Below are 26,553 nucleotides of genomic sequence, written 5' to 3' on the forward strand. Positions count from 1 at the left end.
TCAAGAACAGCAGCATAGTTGTTTGTTACGAACTTAGCACCATCGATTTCAATAGCAGTGGTTGACATTATCGCTGTTTGAGATGAAAAATGAGAAGTGAGCGTAAGGTGTTTGATAAAATGCACAAGAGAGAGCTTGAGATTTTTCAGAGAAAGAGAGAGTAAAAGAGGCGTGTGAAATAAGAGGATAAAAAAATAATTTACTGAGTATATATATCCAAACACACACATCAGTAAACAAGTAAAGTGGAAGTGGGACACGTGTCAGACTCTTAACGGTAAAAAAAATAGGTAGTGGAGCAGTAATTATGAACAGTGCGCGTGAGCATGTTTGTGTAACAATTACCGAGAAAACACAATCATTCATCATGTTTTTCTCCACTTAGGAATTTAAATGGATTCTGTACCATTAGACAATAAATCTGATATTCTTGTGACCAGGAATTATTTATTATAAACTCCGACTTTGATCAGATGTTTGACCATTGACCAGAGTTTAAATAAATAGTATTTTATAAGACAAATCAGAGAATGATCAGTGAATGTCGTATTGATGAGAGATAGACATTTTAAGGTCTAAATGACAAATGTTCCTCAGAGTTTGCAAACATTTATTAAATCAAAAATCACTCGTTGTCTTAAAAATTGTTAATCACAGAAGTGGAGTGAGAGGTGTGTGTTGACATGATTCCTCTAATTGTAACAGAGATTGACAGATTTCTTAAATAATATTAGAAAGAATCAGATGTACAGAAGATGTTTTAACCATCTCATAAGCCGAGTTTCTCACAATATGGATCAGAGTTTAAGTTTTCTTCTCTTTTCTATATCATTTATCTTTTGAAAGGAAACTTCTCATGGTAAGTGAGGCATAACCTTCATCAGATTTTTATTTACTCAGTGTATTTCTCCAGTAATCAGAGATTGTGAAAGGTCTCCAAGAAAAATACGATTTTTCTGATGCCTCTGCTTAATACCAGCAGTGCACTTGGATCGTTCCTCTCACAGAATTTCTAAGATCTCAAAGGAGTACCTGATATAATATTTTTTTTATTTATTTTTTATTTTTTTTCTTGAGAAGAAACAAATTTGTGATCCATATCTGAGACTTATTTACTCTTAGCTCATAAGAGGAGTAAAGCAAGTTCTTTACTGAGTACATGTCTAATATTTAAGAAGTAAGGCAGTCTAGATGACAAATTTGAATCATGTGTTGTGTGATACAGATTTCCACATATGTAATATCACAAAAATCAGACTAGAGAGATGTTCAGACTTAATTCAAGTATTTGCAACATAATCTTCACAGGAGTATCTTTCATCAGAGAAAATTCATGTCATCAGAATTTGTCAGGTTAGTGAATAATTATCAGAGTTTATTAAATCAGAGCATAATTATCACAGTTTAGATCAGAGAATAACAGATGCAGATGATAATCAAGTATTTAACAGATATCTTATTGTGAAATGTAACAGAGTTTAGAGAGGACCAGAGATCATCCCTAGTTCGTTTACAAGTCTTGTAAATGTTGCTTCAGCCAAAGGTTTGGTGAAGATATCTGCCAACTGCTGATCTGTAGGAACAAAATGTAATTCCACTGTGTTGTGAGAGGAATTGGTACAACACCCCCAAAACCGTGTAGCACAATTATAGGGATATCTGTTAGACTACGAAAATCACGGCTAGCTCTTAGGGGCTACCGTTAACATAAACTAAGAAAAACAAATGAGAAACAAATGTGTTTAAGGGCTGAGCTTGCAAAGAACCAAACAACGAGGCCGAAATTATGGAATTCCGTCCTGCAATTGCCCGGAAATATCTGTCACAAAGGTTACACGTGCCTCTCTTTAGAGTGTAGAACTCGTGAAAATGATCCAAGTCCCTTTGCAAGGTGCCTACATACCCTATATTTATAGGGATCAAGCCCATGTAGTTCTCGATTTAGGACTCTGAAGAGATAAGCTCTTATCCCCTCTAGTTTGAGATAAAACAGCCTTCTTTCAGTAGTTATCCAGAGGTATCCCACTCCAAGTAGGTCACTTGAAGCCTTCATCTTGCATAATTATCCGAATATTCTTGAACTATCTTCCCCGATTGTAATTATCTCCATAATGCACGTATTTATCTCTTAATTCGTAGATAAATAATAGCTGATACACTCCCAATATGCCTCCAATTCGCCCCCCTTGAAACAAGGAAGAAGAGTCCCGCTTGGAGTCTGCCTGCCATTCTGCCCAGGCGGCGGAAGCCCTGCCAGCGGCATCCCCTAACTACAGCCCCGTAACTGCAAGCCAGGGTGCACTTAGCGGTAACCCCTAGCAGCGGTAGCCCCTAAAGCGCCTTCAGGTGCAACCCCATTCTGATGGCAGCCTTCATTATGCTTCCAATGCAAGTCCATATACCTCCTTGTACACCTTCAATGATTCACCCAGCTATGGTGAAGCCCATTATCCTTAACCAAATGATTCCAATAAGCCCAAGTGAAGCCTAAATAATATGATGGGCTATAAAATAAGCCCAGGGAGATTTTATGGCACAACAACTACCCCCCGGTTCCTTGAAGTATTAAATACGAGAGGAACCTAAGACCGGTAACCCTCAATCAACCAGTTGCAAGCCCTTAAATTATGTCAGAGATTAATCGTAAATTATTCCTAAGCTTACGTGGGCGTAGCCCGGTGTAAGAAACAAGAAATAATTCAGACGTAATTCCCACACATAATTAAAAAACCAATCATATTAATTCAGTACAACCACCGAAAACCTTGAATATTTATTCCCAAAATAATAATAAAAATTATTTTCCACGAATATGTCCGAGCTTCCGCAATTTTATTCCACCTTTCTAGTTTCCCGCGTGTGCCATGTCAGTTTGTGATAAGGCTAATCCCAAAGATTTCGGGGTTTAATTTAAATTCAAATTGGTTTGAATTGCAACAGAAAATCCCTAATTAGGTGGTGCAGCCGTAGAGTCCTAGCCTGCCTCTACCTCTTCAGCCACCCACCTAGGCCTCGGGAAGCCCTGCGTCATCAAAGCCTTCTCCACGCCAAGCCAATCACGGCACGCCACCTGGCGCAGCTGTCCCCCACTTCCCACAGCTATATATACACTTACACACAGCCTTGTTTCACTTTTCTTTTATCTCTCAAACACTTCACTCCACCCTCTCTCTTCCGACCGAAGTACTTCCAGGCGCGCCTTACTCTTTCTCACCGGCGTTCACTTCTCCGTCTCCGTTTCCAACTTCCGACCAAAGGTATGCTCTCCTCGAGCCTTCGTTTTTATTTTTCTTTTACATTTGCACCATGTCTGCACCTAAACATTTATATGATCCATGCCTGTTTGTCTCTTTTTCTCTTGACTGTTCACCTCGGTATGCGTGCACACACTCACACTCGCCTTGCTTGATGTTATTATGCTTGATTAAACTGCTAATTTGCTCTGCATGCCAGTATAGTTAAACATGTACACTCATCCTTTGAATATACACACACCACTGGTTTTAATTGACTCCAATTAGGCCCTGATTGTTTCCCAACTGGGTTATCGCCCTTGATGTTGTCGCATTACTTTGAGGCCATGATCGTAGCCCTAGATTGTAAACCCTTGGTTCCCAATTGCCTCCAGGGGGAACCCCTCTTTCACAATTGAACCCCCTTTTTGTGCCCTTTATCTGCTGTGAATGTATTGTTTGCGTGATTTGCTTGCTACACTTGCTTAGCTGGTATCTTAGGGTTGTGATTGGGCGTTGATTGTTGCGGTTGAGATTAGGGTTAGGATTAGGTTTCTCGTTCCGGGTCCCTTGTTGGGCTTCCCGAAGAAGATGAACCGTCCTCCGTGGCCTGTGCCGCTTCCTATGAGGGATGTAGTTCCCGTATACTTTTAGGGCTCCAACTGAAGCCTTCCCATTCCTTCTTCGCACTCGCAGGGCTCCACCTTTGTAGCCCAGCCTTCAGCAGACCCTTTTTCCTCCTCCTTTTTTCCTTTCTTTCAACTCCTTCACATCTTGCTGTGTCCTTTCGTTAACCCGTCCTTTCCTCTTGTAGATGTCTCAAGGATCCATGTCCTCACACTCTTCTCAGTCTGCCACCAGCAAGGCTCCCGTTGTCGCGGTTGCCACGGGATCCTCCTTTAGCCTGGACCTCCAGCCTGCCCGGCCCAGTTTAGGGGTTAGCTCCAGAACCCGCTCCAGACGCAACTTGGTGGTGAAGTAGCTCAACTGGACCACCTCTGAGTCCAGTAAGGCGGATGGGACCTCGGGCCTCCCGCTGGACCCTGCTGCTGAAGCCCTCGAGGGGAGCCCCGAGGAGGCTGAGCGGGAGGCTGAAGCTTCCGTGGAGGTGATCGAGCCTCCAGCTGTAGTCCTGGCCTGCGAGCATATGGACTCCATCATGACTCCTGCTCGGCTGCAGTCCTTATTGGAGTCCTGCAACCCTGGCTGCACCTTGGGGATCCCGAAGCCAGGAGAAAGGTGTCACCGCTTTGACACCCTCAAGCCGGGCACTGGCTACCCCAAAGCCGTGCTTTCCGCCCAGTTCTTCAGGCTGGGTTTGTCTCTCCCCCTCCATCCTTTCATCCTGGAGGTCTTGGACTTCTATGAGGTCTCCCCCATGCAGCTCACCCCCAACTCCTACCGCATGGCGGTCTGCCTCTACATCCTCTATGACATCCACCATGGGGTGAGGATGTCTGCCTTGGAGTTGGGCTGGTTCTTCCAGCTGAAACTTACCGGCAGGACCCCAGGGTTCTTCTACCTCACTGCCTGGAACACCCATCACAAGAAGGGCATCAAGGGCAACCGCCAGTCGATGTCGGACTGGCAGAAGCTCTTCCTTTACTGCTATGACTGTCCAGTCTACAGGAAGGACTTCAATCTCTCCCCCAGTAAGCCAGTTTTCCCCTTGTTCATTGTCTAGTTTAGCCCTTTAGGGTTCCCGTTTAGTTTCCTTATGCTTGTGTTTGTTGTAGACATGCTAGTGCAGACCCCTTTGGCGGGAGAGTCCCTTGAGAGGGCCAAGCACGTATTGGGGCTATCCACCGAGCTAGGTGATGGCTCCAGCCTGCTTACTCCAGAGAATCTGGAGAGGCTCGGTTTCTCCACTACGGTGGTAGATGCATCCCCCGTTGATGAGGGGGGTGCAGATGTGGAGGCGACGGGAAGCCCAGGTTTCCTCTTAGCTTGCACCCTTGAACTTATTTTCCTTATGTGATATTCGCTTTATAAATTTCATTCCTGCATGCTTTATAGTTTTCATGCCGTCTGCCATGCTTGCATCCTCCTGTATTTCTGTATAGGTTTGGATATTATCTAATTGCTTCTCCTTGTTTCTTTCCACAGATATGGCTGCCAACATCCCCAGGGTTATCAAGCGTTCCACTAAGTACGAGGATCTGTTCGGGGAAGCCTCCGATTCTCAGGCTCCCCTTCCTGTCAAGCCACTTTCCCAGCTCCCTTCTCCTTCTCTGGAGCAGAAGAAGACTTCCTCCGGGGGTCGCAAGCAGGACCCCTCCAAGGCTGCTGAGGCGGGGTCTTCAGCTGAAGGCCGTACAAGCAAGAAGCCCAGGTTAACCCTGGCCCGCAGCTCTCCCGCTTCCTCCTCTTCTCAAAAGACTCAGCTCTTTCAGCGAATGCTCTCTGACCAGGTTCCCGAGGCTACCGTTCGGGAGTGGGACAGGCTTTCAATAGCCGAGGCCACCCGTGACAAGGTGGTGGCCAACGCTAAGAGCTTGTTCCTCGATCTGAAGATGGGGGAGCATGTTGCTGACACAGCCCGGGTCAATGAGAAGATGAGGGCGGATTTGAAGCAGGCTAAGGCGGACCTGGCTTCCGCTGTCAAAGACAGAGATCTTGTGCGGAAGGCCAACCAGGAGCTGAAGGAGGCTGAAGCCAAAGTCCGTGAGGAGAGGAGGAAGGAGGACGCCGTGAGGCGTTCCTTGGAGGAGGAGACAGACGGCCTTGGGAAGATGGTGAAGAGGTTGGAGGGCCAGGTGAAGGAGTTGCAGGAGGCTGCAGTCGCCGCGAGGGCGACGAGGAAGGAGCGGGAGGCCGCCGTCTTCGAGGCAGGGGTTGCCGTAGGGGTCAAAGATTGCGTTAAGTCCGCCTATCGCTTCTTCCCCGACAATGATTGGGCCAAACTGGGACCCGATGCTGCGGTGGCCTTAGAGGAAGCAAAGGCCGAGGACGAAGCTGGTCTGAATAAGGTCTTGGCGACCTCCCAGGGTCTCTCCGAGGATGGTGCCGAAAGGAGAACTGTAGCCGAAGACGAGCCGAAACCTGCAGAGTTAATTCCTGTAGGTCTTGAGGTGACGCCCCCGGAGGGGGTTCCGGCTGCAGCTCCTGCAGTAACCCAGGCTTCCAAGGATCCTCCTGCTGGCGATGAAAAGGATTCCTCCTGTCCCGTTGCTCCTTGATCTCCCCTTTTTAATCAACTTTTAACTACGAATTGTGAATTTGTGCGTGGCGCTTGTCGTCACGAATTGAATATTTTTTTGGATGAGGGTGCGGGCACCTCCGAATGCTCCGCAAGACATTTTTAATGCTACAAGGGCCTCCCCCTGTTGGTGTGGGGAGGAATTTTCCTTGTAGTTTATCTTTTATGTAATTGCTTTCACTTCTTCATTTCTTGCCTTGTATGCCTTTCTTGTATTTCCTTGGATATTTTTGTGTTGGTCGCCTAACTCTTCATGCAGGTAGAAAGAACGAATATAGGGGATAGCCCTTTGGTCGAAAGCGTACGCATTGTTTGCTTTCTGGGGGGTTATGACCCTTGGGACCTTGTTCTTCAAGGTCGTTTCCTTCTTTGTGGATGAATGTTGATGTATACGTTTGTGTTAACTCCCCAATAGCGTATGTAAAAGCACTTAGTCTTTCCTTGTAATAATCCATTTAAGCACAGTTGAATCTGATCCCACATGTGTGAGAATCTAGGGACACCATTGGACGTAAGCCTTAAGATGACCCCTAGGCGTAAGCCTTTAGAGTAGTCTCCAAGTATAAGTTCTGAGATAATTTGACGAAGTGAGCTTTCTAGTAATTCCACCAAGTTAGCCTTGTGAGCCTGGATAGGCTTTAAAATCGAAAGCCTCGATAAGCCTTCGGCCTTGGGAGCCTCGACGGGCTTTAAACCTTGAAGGGCTACCGTAAGCCCAAAACCATGAAAGCTTGAAAAGCTTTAGCCTTGAAAGCCTTGAAAGGCTTGAAACCTTGAAAGCTTGAAAAGCTTTAGCCTTGAAAGCCTTGACAGGCTTGAAACCTTGAAAGCTTGAAAAGCTTTAGCCTTGAAAGCCTTGATAGGCTTGAAACCTTCAAAGCTTGAAAAGCTTTAGCCTTGAAAGCCTTGATAGGCTTGAAACCTTGAAAGCTTGAAAAGCTTTAGCCTTGAAAGCCTTGATAGGCTTGAAACCTTGAAAGCTTGAAAAGCTTTAGCCTTGAAAGCCTTGATAGGCTTGAAACCTTGAAAGCTTGAAAAGCTTTAGCCTTGAAAGCCTTGATAGGCTTGAAACCTTGAAAGCTTGAAAAGCTTTAGCCTTGAAAGCCTTGATAGGCTTGAAACCTTGAAAGCTTGAAAAGCTTTAGCCTTGAAAGCCTTGATAGGCTTGAAACCTTGAAAGCTTGAAAAGCTTTAGCCTTGAAAGCCTTGATAGGCTTGAAACCTTGAAAAGCTTTAGCCTTGAAAGCCTTGATAGGCTTGAAACCTTGAAAGCTTGAAAAGCTTTAGCCTTGAAAGCCTTGATAGGCTTGAAACCTTGAAAGCTTGAAAAGCTTTAGCCTTGAAAGCCTTGATAGGCTTGAAACCTTGAAAGCTTGAAAAGCTTTCCTTTCCACCGGTGCAGCCAAGTTATCAAGTTGTGTTCACGAGTTTTAGTGTTTTCGATTCCCAAATTTATTTGAATTTTAAGCCAAATGAATAATGTTAATGATACGCCTACTACCCCCCGAGTTTTTTAGCATAATTTTAATTATGGTGGAGAACTAGATGCAATTGAAGCCCTAAATAATTTTTAAAGCATACATCATGGTAAGCAAGCAAGCATATACAACATTTTCGTAACGGAAAGCTGCGAAATTTTATTGAATCACATGGTAAAAATTGACATAGCATAATATTGGGGGGTGTAACGCCACTACCCCCCGAGCGTCCTAGCAAATAAAGCAAATAGTAGCCTGATAATTCTCCTAAAAGCATAGCGATTACAACTAATAAATCGCCTTTATTTCCTGACCCTTAAGCCGAAGCCTACAGAAATACTACCCGGGTGAAGCTACTGGTAATACCTCTTTAAGTGTTGGGCGTTCCATGCCCGTGGTATGAGTCTTCCATCCATGTCTGTGAGGTGATAGGTACCTTCCCAAAGCACTGTTTTGATGATATATGGGCCTTCCCATTTTGCACCGAAGGCTCCATGGGCGGGAACCCTCATGTTAGGCATCATTTTTCTGAGAACCAGGTCTCCCGTTTTGAGGGGTCGAGCCCTTACTTTCTTATCAAAATATTTACGGGTCCTCTGTTGATATGCAGCAAGTTTCAACTGAGCCGTATCTCGTACTTCTTCAATCAGATCTAAGTAGAGCCTGTGGTTGACTTCATTATTCTCAGGGTCGTAGTTATCCCTTCGAAAAGATCCTGCTCCAACTTCTACGGGAACCATGGCTTCACACCCGTATGTTAGGGTGAACGGGGTTTCGCCGGTGGTAGACCTTGGAGTGGTATTGTAAGACCACAACACCATGGGAAGTTCCTCCGGCCAGCATCCCTTTTTCTCTTCTAGTTTGGCTTTCAGGGTGTGCTTAATAATTTTGTTTACGGCCTCCGTTTGACCGTTGCTCTGAGGGTGGCACACCGCGGAGAAGCCTTTCTTTATGCCAAGGTTTTCACAGAAATTCATCATTTCATTGCTGTCAAACTGTTTCCCATTGTCTGATATGAGCTTGTAGGGAACCCCGTATCGACAGACGATCGCGCGATAAACGAAGTCTACCAACTTCCTTGCAGTGATGGAAGCTAGGGGTTCAGCTTCAGCCCATTTAGTAAAGTAATCTACAGCCACGACTGCATATTTCACCCCTCCTTTCCCTTTTGGTAATTCACCAATCAGATCTATACCCCAAACAGCAAACGGCCAGGGGCTTGTCAGGGTCTTCAGGGGTACCGCGGGGCTCTTGTTTGTATTAGAGAACCTTTGGCAACTGTCACAGGCCTTGGCGAAGGCATGAGCATCCTTGTAGAGGGTAGGCCAGTAGTAGCCTTGACGGAGGATTTTGTGAGCGAGGGAGGCACCCCCCGAGTGATTCCCACAGATTCCTTCATGCACCTCGCGCATAATGTATTCACATCTTACCCCAGCAACACACCTGAGGAGGGGCCGATTGAATCCCCTTTTGTAAAGGATTCCATCATAAATTACATACTGGGCTGCCTTGTACCTCAATTTCCTGGCCTCATCCTTGTCTGTAGGCAGGGTTCCGTTGGCTATGTATTCATGGATTGGGGTTGTCCAGAGGTTAGTCTCATCAGCTTCAACATCCATGACTTCAATCTTGGGGTTGCTAGGCTGATACTGGATTTCGAGGGGGATCACCCCGAGCATGTGTGCATCCCTCTGAGAGCCTAATTTGGCTAAGGCATCGGCATCTGCATTCTCAGATCTTGGTATTTGCTCTAGCTTGATTTCCCTGAATTTCCCAATTAGTTCCTGGGCATACCGAATATAAAGATCGGTGCGGGGACCCCTAGCTTGGAAGCCTCCTCGGATGTGCCAGACTACCAACATAGAATCACTATAAACATTCATATTTTCCACTCTCATCTCCAAGGCCAGCTTCAGGCCAGCTATTAGGGCTTCATACTCCGCGTCGTTGTTAGTGGCTTTAAAGTCGAAATGAATGGAGCTTTGCAGCTTATGGCCTTCCGGACTGACTAAGACAATGCCAGCCCCGGCCCCGGCCCCATTTCCATTTACAGCCCCATCGACGTACAGGTTCCACCAAGGGGAACAATTCTCAGGTATGGCTATTGGAGACTGGGGTTCAGGTATGCATTCCATCCCTTCGACTTCAAAAGTGGGTGGAAATTCCAAGATGAAGTCAGCTAGCGCTTGCCCCTTTATAGCGGTTCTTGGCCTGTATTCTATGTCAAACTGGCCTAGCTCGACTGCCCATTTCATGATTCTTCCAGAGGCTTCCGGCTTGTGGAAGACCTGTCTGAGAGGGAAGGATGTTCGTACTTCAACCTTGTGAGCCTGAAAGTAAGGCCTTAATTTGCGGGAAGCCAAAATTAGTGCGTAGGCTAACTTCTCCATGTTTGAGTAGCGGGTTTCAGCATCAAGTAATCTCTTGCTCACATAGTATACTGGCTGTTGGACTTGCTCTTCCTCCTTGATCAGGACAGCGCTAATTGAGAACTCGGAAACCCCTAGGTAAAGGACCAAGGCTTCACCCTCCGTTGGTTTGGCCAACAGTGGCGGGCTTCCAAGTTGCTCCTTCAGCTTCAGGAAAGCAGCCTCACATTCTGTCGTCCATTCAAATTTTTGCCCCTTTTTTATGGCTGCAAAAAATTCTCTACATTTATATGAGGATTTTGAGATGAACCGGTTTAGGGCGGCAACCCGGCCTGTAAGGCATTGCACCTCTTTTACGTTCCTAGGCGACCTCATTTCAATTAAGGCCTTGATCTTTGCGGGGTTAGCTTCGATTCCCCTGTGATTGACAATGAAGCCCAAGAACTTGCCGGATTCAACCCCGAATATGCATTTTTGGGGATTCAACTTCATCCTGTAATCCCTCAGTATGTCGAACATTTCTGATAAGTGTGTAACATGATCGTAAGCTTCCTTTGATTTTACTAACATGTCATCCACGTACACTTCCATCGTTCTTCCAATCTGATCTTTAAACATCTTATTGACCAGCCTTTGATATGTAGCCCCAGCATTTAGTAAACCAAACGGCATGCCTATATAGCAATAAAGCCCCCTGTCAGTGATGAAGGAGGTGTGTTCCTGATCAGGCTCGAACATGGGGATCTGATTGTAGCCCGAGTAGGCGTCCATGAAGCTTAACAGTGCATGCCCCGCAGTGGAATCCACCAATTGGTCAATTCGAGGGAGCGGGAAGCTGTCCTTAGGGCAAGCCTTGTTCAGATCAATAAAGTCTATGCAAGTTCTCCACTTTCCGTTAGGTTTCTTCACCAACACTGGGTTTGCTAGCCATGTGGGGTAAAAAGCTTCTTTCACTAGGCCTGCCTTCAGTAGTAGGTCTACCTCTTCTTGAAGAGCGGCATCCCTTTCCCCACTAATTGGTCTTCTCTTCTGTCTGACTCCCTTCCTGTCTGGGTCAATATTGAGGTGGTGGCACATGACTTCCGGGTGAATCCCGATCATATCCGAATGGTTCCAGGCGAAGACGTCCAGATTATTCTTTAAAAATGCGGTCAGGGTTACCCTTAGGTCCGGTCCCAATTGCTCCCCAATTTTTAGTTCTTTAGTGGGGTCGGGCTCATCCACCAAGATGGACAGGGTATCCCCAGCTGCTCCAGTCTTCACCTGGGTTTCCGGCATCCTTGGGTCGAGGTCGATCTCAACGGTAACCTCTTTGTTGCCACTCTCTTGGGGTTGCGTACCCAGGATTTCATGGACGGGAAGCCGTGTTCGGTTTCCGAGTTGATAGGTTACCATAGCACTATTGAAGTCACAAGGTGCCTCGCACTCATTTTCTTGCTTTTTATTTTGGGGCTGCTTTCGACCATCCCCTTCAAAGTCACTGTTAGTAACATTTTCCACAATCCCTTCGACTAGGGTTTCAGCTGTATCAATATTCTTCATTGGGAGTGTATCCGTGGGTGCAAGCCCTTCATGCACGGCATGCGAGGCTTCTAGATAAGGGTCTTCCCCCGGATGTTGCACGATAATCACCATGTTGCAGATTGCTTTCACAAACTTTATTAAAACCCTTCCCTGAGCCTTGGTTTCGGGTTCCTCTTCTATATCCACTTGCTTGTAACAGTTCTCCGGGATGTCTTTATCCATTTGTTGGGCTTGTTTACAGGCTTTTACTGCAGATCTCAAAGCCTTGCTATAACATTCCCGGAAGTCAGCCTGACATCCTCGTACACATCCTACCCCATTGGGGGTTGGGAACTTCATGGATAGGTGGTATATTGAGGTTACAATCCGCATGTCCCTTAAGATAGGTCTGCCCAGGATCCCGTTATAGGAGATGTCTTCGTTCACTACCATGAACTCTGCAACCTGAGTGGCAGCCCGGGGTTCCACTCCAAGGGTGATCGGGAGTCTTACCCTTCCAACAATCTGGACAGCATTCCCCGTGAAACCATACAACTCATTATAGCAAGCCATCATATCTTTATCCGCCATTTTCATTCTTTGGTACGCACTGTAGGCCAAGATATTGACAGAGCTTCCGTTATCGACAAGAAGCCTGTGTACATTGACATTTCCGATCACGGCTGTTACCACCAGGGCGTCGCTATGAGGATGGTGTACCGCGCGCGCATCCCCCTCAGTGAAGGTAATGTCCATGGTCTCCCCTTTGAACATTTTGGGAGGCCTTTCAGACAGATGGCACACATTGGTTAAGGGCGGCCCTCGGGCTTCCCGTACATATCTCTTCATAGCACTGCGTCCCTGGCCTCCCACGAAGGGTCCTCCGATGATCATTCGTACACTACCAGCCCGGGTGTTACGGTTGGCTTCTTGGTTATTTGCCCTTTCAGCTTTCTTTTCCTTATATTTCTTAGCCTCTTGGGCTACAAACTCCGTCAGGTATCCTGTTCTGATAAGATCCTCTATGTGGTCTTTAAGATGAACACATTCCGCCGTGTCATGTCCGTTCAAATCGTGGAAAGCACAATATTTTCCCTGATCTTTCTTTCCAGGGGGTCCACTTCGAAAGGGCTTCCGGAAGAGTTTCGCCTTGTCTCCGACCTCAAAAATGTGATCTATAGAAGCTGTCAGTGGTGTGTATTTGTGGTACCTCGCTTCTCTTGTCTTCCTCATTGTCAACCTTGACTTGTCAAAGCCCTGCGTGCTGGTTGTGTTCACGGTAATGGGCGAGGTCTTGCCATCTCGGCTCGAGGATTTTTCACCAGCAGGCCTTACGTAGGGATTCCTCTTGTAGGTGTTCCTCCTATCTGGGCTGTAAGACCTATCCCTCTTGTTTTTCCAGCTGCTACGGCTTTCAGACTTTGACTCCTTCTTCAACTTAGCTAAGGATTCCTCGATCACCTTATGGGGTTCAGCCCTAGCAAAGAAGTCAGCTAGGGTTTCAGGCTCTCGCCCTTGCAACTCCTTCCAAAAGTCTGTTCCAGGCCTTACCCCCGCTATCAAGAAGTTCTTCAGGGTTTCCTTTGAAGTCGGCCTAACCCGGGGTACTTCTGCGTTGAAGCGCTTGAAATACTCTCTCAATGTCTCGTGTTCCTTTTGCTTAATATTAGCCAGAGTGTTGGCAGGTGGGGCGTAAGTGACGGAAGCCCTGAATTGTCCCACAAACAGTTCGCACATTTTCCTCCAAGAGCTGATGGAATCAGCGGGAAGCCTCTTGAACCAGTGATGAGCGTCATCCCTGAGGGTTGCAGCCAACAAGCGACATTTTGTGAGGTCTGAAATTTGGTAGACCTCCATCTCAGTGTCAAACCGGCTAAGATACTCCACGGGATCCGTGGTTCCGTTAAATCGCAGGTCGCCAACCCCCCTGTAGATACGAGGTAGGGGTGACTCCCTAACCTTCTTAGTAAAGGGTGACTTTACGGTAAGCTCGGCTTTCGACTTCTTATCGGCTTTCACCTTCTTTAGGGCTTCCAGCAGTTCTTCCATCTTGCATTTATCATCCCCATCATCAAGTGCAACCTCATAGTCATCATCCAGGGGCTGATCTTTCTTTTTGCTTACTTCATTATCATTGTGCGACCCTGAGCTTTCCTCATCGTCATGAATGGAGATAACCTTTGACGGCCTTTGGTTTTTATCCTTTGACCGAGCTTCAGACACGGGCTTCTCGTGTCGCTGACTGGGAGGAGCCCTATGTTGCGAGCCTTCAGGTCCATCCCCGTTAGGGGCCTTGTTGCCAAGCCTGTGCCGCAAGTCTTGCTCGGTCAGTTTCCTCCCAAGGCGGTCGAACACACTAGCAGCCTGCGAGTGCTCTCTATCATCCATTTCGGGGTTAGCTTCTTTCTCAGGATTGCCACCTTCTTTCCTGCCGCCTTCTACACCGAAATATAGCTTGGTGGGAGTCACCTTGCTAGCCTTTTTCGACCTTGCTGACTTTCTTTTCAAGGAGGCAATCCTCCTACTCATTCTCTTCATTTTTGCCTTCATCTCCTCGCGGGTTAGTTCTCCGCTTGGAACATCACTTTCATCCTGCGTAGCGCCTTCCGGCGTCTTGGGATTTTGAGTGTTTTTGGGAATTTCTGACATCTCTCCTCTCTAAGATCAGTAACCCCCTCCTTCTAGCGCCAAAAAGTGTTGTGAGAGGAATTGGTACAACACCCCCAGAACCGTGTAGCACAATTATAGGGATATCTGTTAGACTACGAAAATCACGGCTAGCTCTTAGGGGCTACCGTTAACATAAACTAAGAAAAATAAATGAGAAACAAATGTGTTTAAGGGCTGAGCTTGCAAAGAACCAAACAACGAGGCCGAAATTATGGAATTCCGTCCTGCAATTGCCCGGAAATATCTGTCACAAAGGTTACACGTGCCTCTCTTTAGAGTGTAGAACTCGTGAAAATGATCCAAGTCCCTTTGCAAGGTGCCTACATACCCTATATTTATAGGGATCAAGCCCATGTAGTTCTCGATTTAGGACTCTGAAGAGATAAGCTCTTATCCCCTCTAGTTTGAGATAAAACAGCCTTCTTTCAGTAGTTATCCAGAGGTATCCCACTCCAAGTAGGTCACTTGAAGCCTTCATCTTGCATAATTATCCGAATATTCTTGAACTATCTTCCCCGATTGTAATTATCTCCATAATGCACGTATTTATCTCTTAATTCGTAGATAAATAATAGCTGATACACTCCCAATATGCCTCCAATTCGCCCCCCTTGAAACAAGGAAGAAGAGTCCCGCTTGGAGTCTGCCTGCCATTCTGCCCAGGCGGCGGAAGCCCTGCCAGCGGCATCCCCTAACTACAGCCCCGTAACTGCAAGCCAGGGTGCACTTAGCGGTAACCCCTAGCAGCGGTAGCCCCTAAAGCGCCTTCAGGTGCAACCCCATTCTGATGGCAGCCTTCATTATGCTTCCAATGCAAGTCCATATACCTCCTTGTACACCTTCAATGATTCACCCAGCTATGGTGAAGCCCATTATCCTTAACCAAATGATTCCAATAAGCCCAAGTGAAGCCCAAATAATATGATGGGCTATAAAATAAGCCCAGGGAGATTTTATGGCACAACACACTGTTCCTTCCATCACATGTTCCCTGATGAAGTGATATCTAATGCTGATGTGCTTGGTCATAGAATGCTGTACTGGATTTCCTGTCATAGCAATAGCACTTTGGTTATCACAGTAAATAGGAATTTGAGTCAGAGTTAACCCATAGTCCAGTAGTTGATTCTTCATCCATAAAATCTGAGCACAGCAGCTTCCTGCAGCAATATACTCTGCTTCTGCAGTGGATGTGGAGATAGATTTTTGTTTCTTACTGAACCAAGAAACTAATCTTCCTCCTTGAAATTGACAACTCCCACTTGTACTTTTTCTGTCTATTTTACAACCTGCAAAATCTGCATCAGAGTAACCAATGAGAGTAAAATCTGATTCTCTGGGATACCAGAGTCCCATTTCAACTGTACCCTTAAGATACTTGAAGATCCTTTTGACTGCTACTAAATGTGGTTCTCTGGGATCTGCTTGAAATCTTGCACATAGACAAGTAGCAAACATGATATTAGGTCTACTGGCAGTTAGATATAGAAGTGAGCCTATCATACCTCTGTAGTTAGTAATTTCTACTGGTGCCCCAGTATCTTTATCTAACTTAGTGGCTGTTGCCATTGGAGTTGTAGCAGCTGAGCTATCCTGCATGCCAAATTTCTTTAGCAAGTTTCTAGTATATTTAGACTGATTAATGAAAATACCCTCATCAGTCTGTTTGACTTGAAGTCCCAGAAAATAGCTCAACTCTCCCATCATGCTCATTTGATATCTGGACTGCATAAGCTTTGAGAATCTCTCACAGAGTTTAGGATTAGTAGATCCAAAAATAATATCATCCACATAAACTTGAACTAAAAGCAAATCATTACCATGGTTGAGATAGAATAAAGTTTTGTCAATTGTACCTCTGTTAAAACCACTGTCCAAAAGAAATTGAGCCAGAGTTTCATACCATGCTCTTGGTGCTTGCTTTAGTCCATAGAGTGCCTTATCCAGTCTGTAGACATGATCTGGAAATTTTGTATCCACAAAACCTGGAGGTTGTTCAACATACACCTCTTCCTCCAGTTCCCCATTGAGAAAAGCACTCTTTACATCCATCTGAAAGACTTTAAATTTCTTGTGTGCAGCATATGCCAAAAAGATTCTGATGGCTTCTAATCTGGCAACTGGAGCAAAGGTCTCATCATAGTCAATTACTTCTTGTTGAGAATATCCCTTAGCTACCAGTCTGGCTTTATTTCTTGTGATTACACCATCACTGTCTGTTTTGTTTCTGAACACCCATTTGGTACCAACTACTGATCTGTTCTTTGGTCTTGGTACTAATGTCCAGACTTTGTTTCTCTCAAATTCATTTAGCTCTTCTTGCATTGCTGTTACCCAGTCAGCATCTTTAAGAGCCTCCTCCACTTTCTTGGGTTCTGTCTGAGATAGAAATGAATGAAATAAGCATTCATTTGCAGTTGCAGATCTTGTCTGTACTCCAGCATTTGGATCTCCAATTATTAGATCTGGTGTATGAGACTTTGTCCACTTCCTGTTATGTGGCAGTTGACTCCTGGAATCAGATCCTCCCCCATGATCCATGCTATCTCCAGTGTTATTCTGATTCTCTGATGCTCCTCCCCCATGATTTGTGGTTTCTTCATGAGCATTTTGAGTTTCTGATGCTCCCCCTGAAGATGTAGTCTCATTGTTCTCTGCTGTAGAATTATCAGAGTTTGTAGAATCAGAATCAGAGTTTATGTTTTCTGCCGTGTTTTCATCATTTTGATCCAGATGTTCATTGTGAAAATGTTCCCCCTCAGCATGTGCTTGAGGTTGTTGATGTGAAGTGATAAACACTGATATATGTTCAGAATCAGAGTTTATGGAGTCAGAGAATGCATCTTCATCTTCAAATCTCAGTTGCTCATGTTCATCAAAATCTTTCAGCCCAGTTATCTTTTTGTCATCAAACGAGACATGAATTGATTCCATGACTACTCTTGTTCTCAGATTCTAAACTCTGAAGGCTTTGGTTGACAGAGGATACCCAACAAAGATTCCTTCATCAGCCTTTAATTCAAATTTGGTCAACTGTTCAGGATGACTTTTGAGAACAAAGCATTTGCACCCAAATATGTGGAAGTATTTTAGGTTTGGTTTTCTGCCTTTAACCATCTCAAATGGTGTTTTCCCATGCTTATTTATTAGTGTAGCATTTTGTGTGAAGCAAGCAGTTTGCACAGCCTCAGCCCAGAAATAAGTTGGCAACTTTGCTTCTTCCAGCATGGTTCTAGCAGCTTCTATCAGAGTTCTGTTCTTTCTTTCCACAACACCATTTTGCTGTGATGTTCCAGGTGCTGAGAATTCTTGCTTGATGCCATTTGTTTTGCAGAACTCTTCCATCTCAGAATTCTTGAACTCAGTGCCATTATCACTCCTGATGATCTTTACTGCATCTTTAGGAATTTTGTCCAATTGCTTGACATGTTCAATCAGAAGAGAAGATGTCTCATCTTTACTGTGAAGAAAATATACCCAGGTAAATCTGGTAAATTCATCAACAATGACCAGAGTATATTTTTTCTTTGCAATGGACATGATATTTACTGGACCAAAAAGATCAACATGTAGCAGATGATAGGGCTCAAGAATAGAGAACTCAGTTTTACTCTTGAATGATGATTTCCTTTGTTTTGCTTTCTGACATGAATCACAAAGACCATCTAGTGTAAATACTGATTTGGGCAGTCCTCTTACAAGATCTTACTTTACTAACTCATTGATGTTATTGAAGTTCAGGTGAGAAAGTTTCTTGTGCCAATTCCAGCTATCTTCAACACTGGCCCTGCTTAGTAGACAAATTGCAGAGTTATCAGAGTTTAAAGTAAGCTTGGCTTCATAGATGTTACCATGTCTATATCCTTTCAGAACAGTCTTTCCAGTGCTTTTGCTAACTACTTCACAATGTTCCTTAAAGAAATTGACATGATATCCTCTGTCACAGATCTGACTTATGCTGAGAAGATTATGCTTAATTCCTGAGACCAGAGCTACTGTTTGTATGATGACATTTCCAAGATTGATGTTGCCATATCCCAAAGTTTTTCCCATGTTGCCATCTCTATAAGAAACATTTGGGCCAGCCTTCTCCACAAAATCTGATAGCAGGGCTTTATTTCCTGTCATATGTCTTGAGCATCCACTGTCCAGAACTAGGATATTTTTCCTGTTGCCCTGCAATCACAGAACAACTAATCACTACGCCATATATGGCCTACGACAACATCAAAAAAATGATGCCATAACCCAAAAATATGTTGCCATAGCCCAAAAAAGGGCTATTGCAACATAAAATTTAAGTTGCACTTTTGCATGCTGCCTTAAGCTTCTATTGCAACATTTAGGTAACCTACTGCAACACGGCTTTTTATGTTACAATAAACGTGCTATTGCAACATCTGACTACCCTATAGCGACAAATATATTATGTTACGTTAGACCTTTTGATTTAAAAAGATGAGAAACTGGCAACTTCAAATGCCTTGAGCATACTAGCAACTTCAAATGCCTTGAGCATAAATCTTGCCAACTTCTTCGGGACTCTTTCCATTCCTCCTCTCTTTACCAATCAATTCCAATATGCTTCCTCCATTTACCAATCTATCATCAAAACCTGACATGGAAACCTGTATATTTATGCACAAGAACACCCAATATACACATCTAAAAAATACACATCTCAGGACTCGATCAAAACAACCAATTATAAAATACTAATTACATAACTATGATTTATTAGCAAGAGTCAGTTTCTGAGTAATATTTCTGTCTCCAAAACTTGTCTCACACTAATAAAAAGGCATGAATTTTGAGATCCCATTATTTACACAAACGTAAATGCATGCATGTATAGAAATTTAAACTAGAATCACCTTTATTGCTCGACCTGCAATTTCTAGTTGTCCATTTAAACTTTCTGCACCCCTGGCATCTTCATGACGTGCAAACTATAATAAAGCATACATAAAATTAGATGGAAAAGGTAATTTTAATTCATACGAACTTGTACCAATACATAGGATCCAATCCTACGGAGAACAGGAGAACATGAGAACACTAAGAAACACTATTCTGCACTTTCAGAACCTTATGGAACAAAACATACATAAAGTGCAGAAACATAATTCTTGTGCTAAAACAGTCCATCGATGGAAAATATTACCGTATAAAGTGTGAAGTGCATTAATATACCTTCAGGAAATTATATACTGCTGCAATCTGAAGAACAAAGCACGGAACTCCTACTACAGTGATTTGGCCAAAACTTAAGACTCATCAACCTCCGGTTTTGCAGCTCAACGGCTTGCTGCAAGTCAGCTTGCTCTGCCAACTTTTCTTCTGTAGCATGTCTTGACTATTGTATAGCATCCTCACCGTGATTGATAAATACAACTATTACCTATACATTTAATGTCTATGAACAATTAAACTATCAAGACAAATAAAATACTCACCAAGCTGAAGATCAAAAGGATCTCCAAGTATATGGATATAGCTCTTTTTTTTAGAACAACAGAATAATGAGTTTTAGTCACAATAATGATTCATTAAGGCATATGATTCTAGATTTATGCTCTGCAATTATCTACACATTGAAGCCTTATAAGGCACATGATGAACTAGCAGAAGTTAGTGGACTTTGATAGCAATCCCTATCAATGCCTTCAATACAAACACATACATATCCTTTTTACTTTTTACAAACACATACACATCCTTTTATGTAAAACAATGCCCTCAACCATAATGCAAACATGAGAAAATCCACCAACAATTAAAATTGAAAAACATACATAAAAATCAAAATAAAGACCCAAAATGAAAACCGAGAGCATAAATTCACCAAAAACTAAATACCATATGCTAAAAAAAACAAATATAGGAGAGCAGAGAATAAGCACTCAAATAAGTCCTAATATGAAATATAGGATAAGCACTCAAATCGAACCCCAAATAAGCACGCAAAGCACTCAAATAAGCATAGAGAGCATTAAACAAGCACCCAAATAAGCAATGGAGAGAGAGGGGGATTTTCCTGAACACATATCCAACCCCAGGACCTCAAATCGCACCTACAAACAACGGGACCTCAAATCGCACCTGCAAACAAAGAAAGAGAGCGATTAGGTGAAGTAGTTTGAGTTAATAAGCCCTGATTTGAACTCAGAATTGAAAACCCCAAATTCAACAAGCCCTAAATCTCAAGAGTCTAGAGCCTTAATCAATTAAGATGTAACTGAAAGATAAGCCGTGTATGAGATACAGAGATACAGAGATGTGCAGTGCGCGAGAGACCGAGAGGTGGAGAGACGGAGAGGTGGGGTGCGAGAGACGAATAAGAGAGGTGCGGCGCTAGAGGGGAATAAGACAGAGACAGGGTGTTGTTCCGAGGGGGTGAAAATTTTAGGCGGGGTTTAGTTAAAGGAAAGACCGCTCAAAATTTTTCAATTTCATGTTCTTTGTTAATATTTTTAAGTTAATATTTTAAGTTATTTTTAAGTATAAAATAATTTCATGTTTTTATAAGTTGATATTTTAATGTTTTTATGTTAATTTTATGAATAATTAATTATTTACAAATTTACTACTTTTATTATAACTAATTATTTTAAAGGAGATGATATGAACATTAAATATTTTTTTCTCAAAATTTAGTGTTTTCATGTTTAATATATTATATTTTATCAATAAATTATTTAAAATTATTTTAACTTTATTTTATTATCATATTATAAATAATTATTTTACTAATACTCTTTGCAACACATATATTCGGCTATTGCAACATTAAATGGACATGGATGATTATCGTTGCGGTAGTTATGGATTAGTGCCTCTAATGCAACATAATTTTGCAACACTAGCGTTCATAGCATTGCGGTAGGCCATATATGGCGTAGTGAATGGTTAGTTTTAAGGACCCTGACTTGCTTGGATCCTTTGTTCTTGTTAAGTTTGTTAACACTGACATCGGAAGATTTATCAGAGTTTAAATCAGAGTTTATGCTAACAGACTTTTTATCAGAGTTTAAAACAGGAGTATCAATCTTTTTCTTCAAAGAGGGCTTTAATTCATAATAATCATAGTATAAACTGTGGTATTCTTTACATGTATAAATAGAATGCCACATACTGCCACAATGAAAACAAGGATTATCAGGTCTATATTTAACATTCTTATTTCTAACTTCTGATTTAACAGACAAGTTGTTTATATCCTTATTCTTCCTGCAAAAAGAAGCAAGATGGTTAGAATATCCACAGTTAAAGTCTGATCTCTATAACTAACATGCAAAGTTTTAAGGAACAGTCTTAACTCATTTATATCTTCAGTATCAAAGGCAAGAGTGGAATGAGGTACCTTAGTTTCAACAGCTCCAGAGCTGTTATCAGTGTTTGCCATCAATGCATAGTTGACTTCTTCCTCAGATTCTGATGAGTCTGCCCAGCTTTCTTTCTTGGTGATGAAGGCTTGTTCTTTTTCTTTCTTGGCCTTCTTGCACTCAGTTGCAAAATGACCCTTTTCACCACAATTAAAGCAGGTATATTTGGACTTATCAGCTTTTCCAGATTTTTCTTCTTTGCCATCATTCTTCCTGAAGTTTCTCTTATCAGAGGTTCTATCAGAGTTTCTGTCTTTTCTTGGGAAATTCCTTCCTTTGTTAAACTTCTTGTAAGCTATCTTTTTGAAACTCTTAACTATCAATGCTGCTAGCTGCATCATCTCACCATCACTATCCTCATAGTCTGAGGAAATATCAGAGTTTGAGTCATTATCAGAATTTGATGACTCAGTATCAGACTTTGTGACATGTGCTTTTCCTTTGTTCTTAGTAGCTTCCTCTTGAACTTTTAGAGCAACTGGCTTTGATTTGCCTCCATGTCGTTTGCTTCTTTGTTCCATCTCAAGTTCATAGGTCTTCAGCCTTCCAAAGATATCATCAAGAGTCATCTCTTCAAGATTATGATTATCTCTTATGGTGGTCACCTTCAAATCCCACTTTTCAGGAAGAGCTAGTAGGAATTTGAGATTTGAATCCTCTAAGTCATATTCTTTGTCCACCAGAGATAAATCATTCAGAAGTTTCACAAATCTGTCATATATATCTGTCAATGATTCACCAGCTTTAGAATCAAAGTGTTCATACTCTTGAGTAAGTATGGTTCTTCGGTTCTTTTTGATGGCTTTAGTTCCTTGACATCTGATTTCCAAGGCATCCCATATCTCCTTTGCAGTTTTGCATCCAATTACCCTGTTGGACATGGCATTGTCCAGAGCACTATGCAACAAGTGCTTCACCTTTGCATCCTTACTGATTGATGAGATGTCCTCTGGAGTATAGTCCTTCTTTTCCTTGGGGATCATCTTCTGGGGTTCATCTCCCACTGCAACAGAAAGCTTTGTTGGCATGTGTGGGCCATCATAAATCCTATCTAGATACTCTGGATCAGTAGATTCCAGAAACATGATCATTCTAACTCTCCAGACAGAGTATTCAGATGCCCTGAGGATCGGAACCCTAAGAGACTCATATCTACTGGTTTGTGATTTCTCAGACATGATTGTGTGTTTAAAGATCTTACTGTAAGTATATCAACAGCCTGGCTCTGATACCACTTGTTAGGCCGAAATTATTCACTATATTAATGAATATAGTGGTCACAATCAATAATAAAACACTAGTATAAGAGAACAATTCAACTAATCTCTTATTCACAAATCACAGTAGCTTACAAATAATCTCTTAGTGATTTATATTTTATCACTAAGAGCTGCTAGGTTACACGAATGATATTCAATTCTTAACACCTCTAGAGTAAACCCTAAGATGTGTTTATATACACAGTTTCATGATATCTACTGATTGATTTACAATTATCTGCTTCCTAAAATAATCTAATCAGTAGCTATCCTTTTCCTGTTCCGATTTGCATAATCTCCTTGATATTTGCCTTCCTTGTTTATCCAGATCTTTTCCTAGAAATCAGACGCCTGCAAACTCTGATCTTCATTAAACTCCGATCCAGCTGGCAGTCGTCAAACTCTGATTTCCAGATAAACTCTGATATTCGATTCTGCACACTAAACAAGTTAGATACCTGTGACATCATCAAATATGTAACATATATATATATACATATATATATATATATATGTAGATACCGAATATGGGTAAAACTGAATTGCAGTCGCTAACTCGTCATTGACGTTGAAAAAAGTAATCAGACAACACTAATCAGACAATGGACGCTGAAAAAAGTGTTGGCCGAAAAAAAGACACAACACTTTCTTTTCGTCCTCGAAAAACTATTGTCTAACACCTACGACCTACAACGGTTAAAAAACTGTTGTCTAGTAAATTCAATCAGACAACGGTATCTTAACTGTGGTATTGTGTAATGATGCACGTTAGACAACTGTTTTTAGTGCCGATGTGTGAAGAAACTTCAGACAATATTCCGAGAAACCGTTGTTGTAATTAGACAAGTGTTTTATTTGTTGTGTTGTTTACGAGCAGTTCAAACAAGGGTTCCATATAGTGTTGTGTGACTAGGAAGCTAACATACAACTGTTTTTGTTAGCAACGTATCATGGCCTTACAGACAAGCCTTTAACTAATAACACGTTGTCTGACTGAATGACCTTAAAGAAAAATACATGTACATAAGAGAGTGCAAACATTCAAAAGTCCTAACCAAAGTTATAAAAAAATATTCAATTTCTTAGTAGTCATACGATTTTCTTGCATTAGATCAAAAAATGATCAAGAAAATACGAATTTTTAACTCTTAAAATAAAAATTTATTATACAACGGTTTCCTTCCCATAAACCGTTGTCGACACTACTTTTATACAATGGATTTTCCCAGAACCGTTGTTTCAGTCTATTTTAGACAATGGATTCTCTTACAACGGTAGAACTTCCGTAACAGTTGTGTCATTTTCAATGATACAACATAGGTGCGTACAAAAACCGTTGTCTTTTAAACACTAGAGGACAAAAAATACCTTTTTACAATAAGACAAAATTTACATTTCACTAGTATTATTAAAAAAACATAGAAAATAAATGTAAAAAATTAATTTTTTTTTATACATGACTAATATTGTGAATTCTCGACATCCGTACGGTTAGATCATCGAAAAAAATATTTATAAATTAATATAGAGCTAATCGTATACATAACGAAGATCCTATCCAGTACTCTCTTAATTGTAAACATAAAACACATACTAATACGTACGTCCGAACTACAAAATTATTTTTGTATTTGAAGTGGACAATACATATTTGCATATATGCATAATATAAATATATTTGTTAAGACAAAGAGTACAAAAACAGTAATTGATCAAGGAAATGCGAATTTTTAACTCTTAAAAATGAAAATTTATTATACAACGGTTTCCTTCTCATAAACCGTTGTCTACACTACTTTTATACAACGGATTTTTCTTAAAGCGTTGTTTGAGTCTATTTTAGACAATAGATTCTCTTACAACGGTATAACTTCCGTAACAGTTGTGTCATTTTCAATGATACAACATAGGTGCGTACAAAAACCGTTGTCTTTTAAACACTACAGGACAAAAAATACCTTTTTACAATAAGACAAAATTTACATTTCACTAGTATTGTTAAAAAACATACAAAAAAATGTAAAAAAAATTGATTTTTTTAATACATGACTAATATTGTGATATCTCGACATCCGTACGGTTAGATCATCGAAAAACCTATTTATAAATTAATATAGAGCTAATCGTATACATGACGAAGATCCTATTCAGTACTTTCTTAATTGTAAATATAAAATACATACTAATACTTACGTCTGAACTACAAAATTATTTTGATATTTGAAATGGACAATACATATTTGCATATAAACATAATATAAATATATTTGTTAAGACAAAGAGTACAAAAACAATAATTGATCAAGGAAATGCGAATTTTTAACTCTTAAAAATGAAAATTTATTATACAACGGCTTCCTTCCCATAACCCGTTGTCTACACTACTTTTATACAACGGATATTTCTTAAAGCGTTGTTTGAGTCTATTTTAGACAATATATTCTCTTACAATGGTATAACTTCCGTAACAGTTGTGTCATTTTCAATGAGACAACATAGGTGCTTACAAAAACCGTTGTCTTTTAAACACTACTGGACAAAAAATACCTTTTAATCATAAGACAAAATTTACATATTTCACTAACATTGTTAAAAAACATACAAAATAAACGTTAAAAAATTTGATTTTTTTATACATGACTAATATTGTGAGTTCTCGATATCTGTTCGGGTATATCATCAAAGAAAATATATTTATAAATTAATATAGAGTTAATCGTATACATAACAAAGATCATATCCAGTACTTTCAAAATTGTAAACATAGAACACATACTAATACTTACGTCCGAACTACAAAATAACTTTGGTATTACAAATGGACAATACATATTTTCATATACTATGTCTACTATTATTTTGTTTATTAGACATAAATATCCTATTATATTTTTGTTAAAAGCTCGTATAAGATAATTATATAATATCTAATTTCCATATCACTAAATTATTATATATTTAAAATTCTACTTTATATGATATTTTGATAATCAACTACAAATAAATATGTAAAAAAAATAATTTTTTCATAATTCACCTCCATAATATATTAAAATATAGTGGAGTATTATTTATAGTACAATTTTTCAATCCCAAGATAAGTCATTTCATTTCCCCCAAAATTTTTGTTTTCCACCCTTGGCATTTCCCCAAAATTTTCGTTTCCCACCCTTGCCGTTTCCCCAAAATTTTCGTTTCCCTCCAAATTTGTCTCTCTTCTTCTGCATATTCAACTAGCAGAGCACCTTCGCCTCAATAGTACTATGATTTGTTGTATGCAGAGCACCTCCAATTACCTAAATCTAATTTTCACCATCTCCGATCAAATTGAAATGACACACTCTTCTTATCTCCGCTCCAGACCGGCTCGCTAGGCAAATCCCTCTCTCTCTCTCTCTCCCTCCCCTCCCCTCCCTTCCCTCCCTCACCTTACATATTATCGCAGCTTGGGCATTAT

At 41.5% G+C, this 26,553-nt stretch overlaps 1 protein-coding gene and 1 long non-coding RNA gene across 2 annotated transcripts; both read right to left on the reverse strand.

Annotated features, from left to right (window-relative positions):
* Positions 1-15,477: 15,477 nt before the first annotated feature.
* On the reverse strand, positions 15,478-17,386 carry LOC135148458 (uncharacterized). Its single transcript, XM_064083684.1, has 3 exons — positions 16,742-17,386; positions 16,391-16,504; positions 15,478-15,501 (listed from the first exon to the last, which is right to left on the reverse strand). The coding sequence occupies exons 1-3, from the start codon at positions 17,384-17,386 to the stop codon at positions 15,478-15,480; spliced, it is 783 nt and encodes a 260-aa protein (XP_063939754.1).
* Positions 17,387-18,910: 1,524 nt separating this feature from the next.
* On the reverse strand, positions 18,911-20,709 carry LOC135148366 (uncharacterized). The gene is made up of 3 exons (XR_010286498.1): positions 19,646-20,709; positions 19,327-19,401; positions 18,911-19,080 (listed from the first exon to the last, which is right to left on the reverse strand). It is a non-coding gene; the product is annotated as an uncharacterized LOC135148366 (long non-coding RNA).
* Positions 20,710-26,553: the final 5,844 nt, after the last annotated feature.

Source organism: Daucus carota, chromosome 8 (genome assembly GCF_001625215.2).
Source record: "Daucus carota subsp. sativus chromosome 8, DH1 v3.0, whole genome shotgun sequence".
Taxonomy (NCBI): Eukaryota; Viridiplantae; Streptophyta; class Magnoliopsida; order Apiales; family Apiaceae; genus Daucus; species Daucus carota.